Source organism: Ananas comosus, linkage group 16 (genome assembly GCF_001540865.1).
Source record: "Ananas comosus cultivar F153 linkage group 16, ASM154086v1, whole genome shotgun sequence".
In the NCBI taxonomy this organism is placed as follows: Eukaryota; Viridiplantae; Streptophyta; class Magnoliopsida; order Poales; family Bromeliaceae; genus Ananas; species Ananas comosus.
This window is the reverse complement of record NC_033636.1, coordinates 2,364,402-2,372,704: the sequence shown is the minus strand read 5'-3', so window position 1 is coordinate 2,372,704 and position 8,303 is coordinate 2,364,402. Positions and strand designations below refer to the sequence as shown.

Here is an 8,303-nt window from a genome sequence, read left to right as displayed (position 1 = left end):
TGCAGGCACTTCGGGCCTGCGGCCCTCTCATTTTTTGGCTTATTTAGTATAAGAAAAGCTTTATCTTTTTTAAACACTGATCTTACTTAAATAAGATGATTGTCCTTTTCTGAGTTAATTTTTGGAACTATTAATTTGTTACCTTAGTAATAGTTATCTCTAAAAAATAATAGTTATCTTTAATACTACTTGTCGGATCGTTTGTACTAATCATTAATCTCAAAAGCTTGAGTTATTAGAAATATACAACTAATTCACTTAAAGTACATATATAAATAGCACCCACGAGTTTCGATTGTTACTCGGCCCAATCAGCTTCACGCCACTTCGAATATGATTCGGCCCAATCTGAACTCTCGCCATAGGGCAGGATACTGACCCATTTAGGCCAACAATAATTATCTCTAAAAAAATATATTTGATTTATTAAATTAAATTGTAACTTTAATATACAAATTATTAAATATTGTGTGTCGTGAACAGAGTGTACAGAGGATACTTAGACACCCGGAGTAGGGCTTTCTTTGCTCTCATGGGAAGGGTTGAAGGATTAAAAGGATTGGATGGGTTAGAATTTTTTAGAATCCGTTAGGTTTTGTTTGGTTCCACACAAAACTGTGGGAAAAAAAAAAAATTCGAGGGAAAAACGGTTTTACTTCGTTTATAGGAAAAGAAAATTAATTTTTCAGGACAGTTGATAGATGAAAACTATTTAATTTTTTTATTATATATATTATTAATATATAATAATTAATATATTATATATATATATATAACATAAATATATTAAAATATAAAACATTCACATCATATAATATAATATTGAGATAATAATAATAATTACAAATTTATAAATAAAGAATTATATATATATAAATAATAATATTTAGAAATAGGATAATAATTTTTTTTACCATCTAATAGGGGATTATATTATAAAAAACAAATATAAAAATATAATTATATAATATATATAATTATATAAATAGAAGAGAGAGAAGAAGAGAAAGAAGAGAGAGTTGGACAGGCTACATATTACGCACAAAAATTCCATTGTTCTATCCAAGCTTATTGATCCATTAGAATACAAACTATTTTATTATCTAACTATTTGATTAAATACTACAATCCAGTACTACTCAACCCCAGAGGACCACTCCAATCTCATAACCGATCAATATCATCCATAACCCTCACATTTCGATCAAGGTTCAAAATTGATAGCCTAAAAAGAAGCATTAACTATTCAATATATTCCATCCAATCTATATAATATAATATATATATATATATATATATAATATTAAAGAGGGTGAGTGTCCCATAGTTGGACAAACACTCACGACGGTCCGCGAACAGCATAACTTCTCGTAGACGCATTTTTATCTTTTTAGCGTTGGACACGTTTCCACCGGCGTAGGGTAAAGAAACTTGGTTTTTTTTTTCCAAGAATCAGTAAAAATTTTTTTTGGAAATTTTTTTTTACAAGCAATCAAACAAAGGAAAACTACTTTTCAAGCAAAAAAAGAATTTCAAAGTTTTTTTTATAGACAACCAATAGCACCCTTAACCAAAAAATAGAGAGAATATCAAAACCTAGGCATCATGGATACAGACATGGAATATGACGCGACTCAGCAGCTTTCAAAAAAGTAGGATACAAACAAGGCATGAACATCGCTAATAAAATATAATATTATTAATATAATAATATATATTTATTATCTATAAAATATTAATTTTGGTAAAATATTGTTATATTTTTAGTACGAATGAAAATTAGTAAAATTTTTATTGATAATTCATATATTTTAAAAAAATATATTTATATTGTCAAAAAAAAATTATATGCATTTATCAAAAAGTTAAAATATTTATCATTTTACATTTATAAAACAAAAACAAAAGTAAAATAAAAACATATATATTTATTTTTTACAATTGTTTGTGCTATGGATCGGCATTAAACGAGCGTCCAAGGAGTGCCCACATGCAACCGACATGTGTCCAACACGAACACACGAGTGTCCGACATGGACATGCGAGCCTGATATGTCTGTGATAGGTAGATCAAAACATAAGATGTTCAATGTAACATACAAAAAATCAAGATAAAAAAAAAAAAGAAATATCAAAACATAACAAGGGTCATAATAAAAAAAAAATAAAGTTGTAGGCCAATTCAAAATGGCCTATAGTTGGAAAAATTCTAAAATGCAACGGGTATATTGATGACGTAGCGTAACAAACCAATCAAAAAAAAAATTTTAGAAATATATGTCCCATCGTGATTATAAAAAAATATTTTTGTTGTACTTTTGTTTGAAAAGAAGAAAGGTGATTGGCTTGTTATTGATGATGTGGTGCAAGTGTGATAGTGCAGAATTCCTTCTATAGTTGAGGCACGTCCAAACATTTTAACTTAATTTAGTTAAAAATTATTCATTTATTTTTCAACCAGTTTTACTTAAAAATAACACTTCTGCATAGCGAGTTTAAGAATATTAGGGACCTAATTATAAGAAAAAGAAAGGTTGCGGACCAAAATGAAAAATTAGAGAGATATAATAAGAGCAATACTACAGGTACACCCTAAATTAGGTGTACATCTCACACCCACTCCATCCGAAGATCATTCTTATTGCATCATTTTTTTAAAATTTTACTGAAAATCAATTTGATTTTTATCAACCCTAATACTGCGAGAGTGTAAGATGTACACCCCTTTTTGGGGTGTACAAGAAGCAGTTTCCATATAATTAAGCCTAGTCTAATTGTAGGAAAACCCCTAGAGTGAAGCAAGTTGTATCCCTTATTCCCAGCTTGATTCTGGAGGCCAAAGCTATTCTTTTCTTCTTATTCTGGGCTCCCTTTTTATGCCTCTACTATAAGCTTTTGTAGTATTTCAAACTCCTTATAAGGGCCTGCAGGTCACAATTGTTTCCAACCAACAAGGCAACAACAAACACATAATCTTAAACCTGATCAAACACGTAACACGCAATGCCGCCGCAGTTGAGGTACGGTTCCGACTCCGACGAACAACCGGCGCATTCTGCCACCGCGAAAAAGCCGTTCGGTAGAGAGAGGCCTCTTCATCAGCTCATAGGGGGCGGAAAATGTGCAATTCTCTCTATATATCTCATTTTTTTTCTCTCAATCTTTTGCGTACGTATGTCATTAGCATAGGTTCTGCTGTCTATGATGATACTTTTGATAGCAGCAAAACAAGTCCATATGATATTGACTGCTTTATTCTTAATAATCTCCCTCAGTGTAAAATTATATGATATTGACTGTTTAGTCTTTAAAACATGTTTGGTTTTTAGAAAAAGGCATGAGAAAAAATATTCGGTATAAAATAAAGATTTTCATTAAAAAAAACCTCATTTTTTAGATTTTTGCCTTTTGATTTTAGAGAAACTAGCTTTTTGAAAAGATTTCTAAAGTTTATGGAAAATTAGTATTTTTATCTTTTGAAAAAATATTTAGAAAATAAAAATACTAGTCTACCATAAAATGTAAAAAAAAAAAAAATTCAAAAAAACTAGTTTCTTATAATCAAACGGTCAAGAAATTAGAAAAATTTTTTCATAAGAAGTCCTTTTTTTAGAAAACTTTTTCCCTAAAAGGTAGAAAATAGGGAAAACTTTAAAAACCCCCTCTGTGGTTTCGTAGTTTCTCACTTTGCCCCCCTGTGGTTTAAAATGTATCAAATTGCCCCCCCTGTGGTTTCATTTTTATCTTTTCGATAGCTTTTTCGTTAATATTTCATTAAATTATATACAAAAAAAACTTCAGATATCCATTTAGATTTATCAAATATTCACTTTAGTACCCTTTAATTTTAACTTTATCACTGATTTAAGAAAAAAAAAATAATGAAATTGATAAGAAAAAGAGAAAAAAGAAACCACAGGGGAACAAATTGATAGATTTTAAACTACAGGGGGGCAAAGTGAGAAACTACAAAACCACAGGGGGGTTTGAAGTTTTCCCTAGAAAATAATAGCCACCACTTGTTATTAATTTTTATACAACAATAATCAAGAGTAAAAGAAGGTGCAAAATATTAACCCTTTTCGCAAATGCTTCTGTTAAGTAGTGGATTAGAAAGTGTATATTAATTATAATGAAAATATGGTAACTTTTTATTGCAGCAAATTAAGTTTTTAATGTTATTTATTTTATTGAATACAGTGGCGGATGTCTTGTTATGGAGAAACAAGAACTTATCGGCGGGGATCCTCGCGGCGGCTACGGTAGCATGGTTTCTTTTCGAGGTGGCGGAGTACCATGTCCTCACCCTCCTTTGCCATCTCTCCGTTGCGGCCATGCTTGTGGTCTTCATTTGGTCCAATGGTGCACATCTTTTTGAAAGGTAACCAATTTGTTTCTCTTTTTTTTTTAGTTAATTTTGATGGCAATTTCAATTGAGAAATGTAAACTAAGCCCATATGTATCCAGTAGATAATAGATTTAGTACCCCTAGATTACAGTTGGTTTGTTGTTAGCAGTACATATATAGTAAATTGTTGCATGGATGATGAAAGAGATTCGGAGTCACAATAAAAACCAAATGATCAGAGGCTACTGTTTTAATGCGACCTTTTCAGGATTTAGGCCTAACGCAAAAATTTAAAGCAAATAGGTCGAAAAATCTGGCACGTTGTATACAGATTGGGATATTGTTTTCTATCCAATACGGCACTGATAGATATATGACGCATATGGCTAAAAAAGTTAGAAGCACAAGGTGAGCATTCTGCAACATTTGAAAGGAAAAGAAAAGAAATTTCAATAGAAGTTTCTGCATCTGACTTTGAATGAAAGCATCTTGGTTTTCTAACATGAACTTCTCTCAAACAAAATAAAAGAACCAAATATATACATATATAGATAGATAGATAGATAGATAGATAGATATAGCTTATTCTCTACTTTGCAGGGCTCCCCCGAAAATCCCCGAAGTCATCGTATCCGAGCATGCCTTCAAAGAAGTTGCATTTGCCTTCCACGCCAAACTTAATCGATTCCTGTCAATCCTTTATGAGATTGCATGTGGCAAAGATCTCAAGCTCTTCCTCCTGGTATTGTGCTACGTACTCATGCATTATATAAGTCGTTTCCTATCTGATCGATCTTTTAAATAGTAAATTCACAACTGATCTATTACTTGAATCTTACGTGCGAATTTTTTGCTTTTCTTTCCTTTGATTTATCAGGCTATTGTTTCTCTCTGGTTCTTATCAATTCTTGGGAGTAGTTGCAGCTTCATAACCCTTTTATATCTTGGTAAGCATCAATCAACTCGTGAAAATAAAACTATATTTGCTCCAAGGATTAGTTACCTATATTTTTGTCAAAATTAGTTCCTACGCTTCCAAAGATTCAAATAAGAGACTCTCTTAAGTGTAACAACAATTAAGTCGATCGGTCCTTCCATGTTTATGTTCGAAACTAAATGAAAATGGTACTTAAATTGTCCACATAAGCTCACTTGTCTTGCGCAAGGGATATTACACTATGAGGAACTTGGATAACCAAAATATTACTTATGTGTTCTACGTCGAATTAATGCTCAAATGAACGTAAGATCGATAGAACGACTCGATCATTATACTTACAAAACTAAAGACTATATATATTGGTTCTCTACGCAAGTTTTGAGGACTAATATATAGAAAGCACATTCATTTACTGATCATCTAATTGGCTACATGTGATAAGAGGCATTTCATGGTTCATTGCTGCAGGATTTCTTTGCATTCATACTTTGCCAGCGCTGTACGAGCGGTACGAGGCGGAAGTCGATCATCTGCTGCTGAAGGGGAGTCACGACCTCAAGAAGTTCTACAAGAGGTTCGACTCGAGTGTCCTCAACAAGATCCCGCGACAACCGATCAAGGAGAAGAAGCACACTTGAAAATGTTCATCGATCCGGAATTCCAAGTGCTTATATGGAAGAACCACGTACATGAAACTACATATATTTCCTGCATGAAATGCTTATTATCAGTTGTTGGCTTGAACTCAAAGGAGGCATCAAAATGTTATAAATCTCATGGACTTACATAACTAAATAAAGAAAAATTTAGTATGTTGTTTGAACATAAGAATTTCCTCGATCATGACCAAATAAATTGGAAAGCAAATTAACCATTGTTCTCGTGATTGTGCATATTTGAGAAGTATTTGTTTGCTGATCGACTATACCTAAACTTTGAAATTTCATATTTATCATCCAAAGTTTTTATTGTTTATAATTAAGAACCTAAGTTTATATTCCATCAATTCAAAGGCACTAACATAGGCCAAAATTCACTCTTAATTGGCTATCATTATTGGCTATCATTATTGAATAATAAAATACAACTAAGACGTCGAAAAGTTTTTTTTTTTTTATATTGCTAGAGTGTGTCGTTTTTGCTAATAGTGCATTTAACTCGTAATTTTAATTTCAAAACGCAAGCTTTGAAATGTAATGCATGTATATGTTTAATAAAGTTTACTTGCTACATGTTAAATTGATATATTTATTCTTCATTGATCAATTCGATACGAAGGTTCTGTTGAATAAAAGTCCTTCCTGAAGGTTTGTTGAATAAAAATTCTTCCTGCATCATTTACTTGTAGCGCCTTAAAGTTTTTCCTGCATCATTTACTTGTAGCGCCTTATAACACTTATGACTATACCAATGCTTTGTTTACTTAAGTTACTAGCATCACCGCGCGATGTAAGGTTCATATTTTAACTTCTGGCTGGTAAACCGATCAACTTTGATACCAAATGTAACCACCCGACCCACTAATACCACCAGCACAAGCCCAGTTATTAATTCTAGTTTGTCCATCACATAGAAACCCCAACTTTTATATCATTTTTTGTAAACTGTAAATTAAAATATCAAAATAGCTATTTTCTTATAAGGGCATTCTTGTCCAAGTGGTCACATTTTAATGGTCAACAAACGGTAATGAGCCAGTTGGATGCGCTTGCATATTTTGAAGCTTTAGAGGAAAATATTTCATAACTAAAAATTTGCTAAAATAAATACATAATTTTAAAACTTTGCAGGGAAACATATGAAATTATCCCAAACAAATTATTACAATTGTTATTAATTAATTAGTAGATACTAATGTCACGTAGATATGTAATTATGTGCCATACTCTCACACATGCACCCAAGCCTAGCCCAATAGGCCTTGTTCAGGCCTGGGCCCGGTTCCACCCATTTGGGCGACAAATGAGTCTGTATGTTCCCTAGCATGCAAAGACGAAATCTACCAATTAGGCTCCGTTTGGATACCCCTAAAAACGTAGCATAGTTAATCTAAGAGGTCGTTTGGTTAAATATAATTACAGATATAATGTAGTTGGAGACGCATACAGTTGAAAGTATAGCAGTTGCAACTTTATGTATTTTTTTGGGTTGGATATAGTAGAAACCGTTGTAATTTATTTCGTTGCATGCAGTTGAAAAATGACTTCTAAAATTATCTTTATATATTATGATGGTGAGATTACCTCCAATGTAAAAAAATATATATTTTTTGTTTAAAAAATAATTTAAAAAGTAAACTTATATTTTGTTAAAGCTACTCTCTCCAACAGTTACAGTTCAAACTGCTACTAATTTTGGCGTAGTTCTAACTACTGCAGTTAAACTTCCTCCTGCAGTTTCTACTACAACAATTAGAGTTAAATATATCAAACCAAATGCCGAATTTTTATTTACATATAGTTACAACTGTCGTCCAGTTGCAACTACACAACCAAACGGTCCCTAAATGCGACGGTTTGTATACCGACTATCATAACCTTTCCTTTCAATATGGTTGTTCATATCTACTAAGTTGTCATTAAATATCTTATCCCGACATCCAAACGAGAGCCTTAATGAAATTTAGCATACATCAACTATTCATCGCGGAATCGCATCCACGCGATAAGTTTGGATACAATTTATTTTTCCCTAATATCATTTCACATGAAAAAAAATATTAATAACTAATTATTTGAATGGATTGAAGCATGAATCGAATTAGATTGATCTTCTAAGACAAGATAGTGCTAACACATATTGACATGTGTAGAGAGGCTATTGCAAACAATTCAGTTGTTGTATTAAAGCAGTGCACGTTAATATAGATAATTAGGATAAATATACTTTTTAATATTTTATTTTTTCTATAGTATTTTAAATTTATTTATCAGGATCAATTTATTTAGCAAAGTTTACTTATATGAATTCTTATTAAATTTATATTTTTTATTAATTTTATCTATTCTGATAATT

The 8,303-nt window shown here is 31.6% G+C and overlaps 1 protein-coding gene across 1 annotated transcript; it reads left to right on the top strand.

The window, feature by feature from the left end:
• Nucleotides 2,936-6,157, top strand: LOC109722373 (reticulon-like protein B2). Its single transcript, XM_020250421.1, has 5 exons — nt 2,936-3,121; nt 4,201-4,381; nt 4,949-5,090; nt 5,226-5,295; nt 5,757-6,157. Exons 1-5 carry the CDS (start codon nt 3,004-3,006, stop codon nt 5,924-5,926), a joined length of 681 nt encoding a protein of 226 aa, XP_020106010.1. The 5' UTR covers nt 2,936-3,003; the 3' UTR covers nt 5,927-6,157.

Excerpts from the sequence above, each read along its gene's own strand:
- LOC109722373 (XM_020250421.1), top strand. The coding sequence starts at position 3,004 with ATGCCGCCGCAGTTGAGGTACGGTTCCGACTCCGACGAACAACCGGCG. Across the intron at positions 3,122-4,200 it reads GCTCATAGGGGGCGGAAAAT|TGGCGGATGTCTTGTTATGG; the intron begins GTGCAATTCTCT and ends TATTGAATACAG. Across the intron at positions 5,296-5,756 it reads CATAACCCTTTTATATCTTG|GATTTCTTTGCATTCATACT; the intron begins GTAAGCATCAAT and ends TCATTGCTGCAG.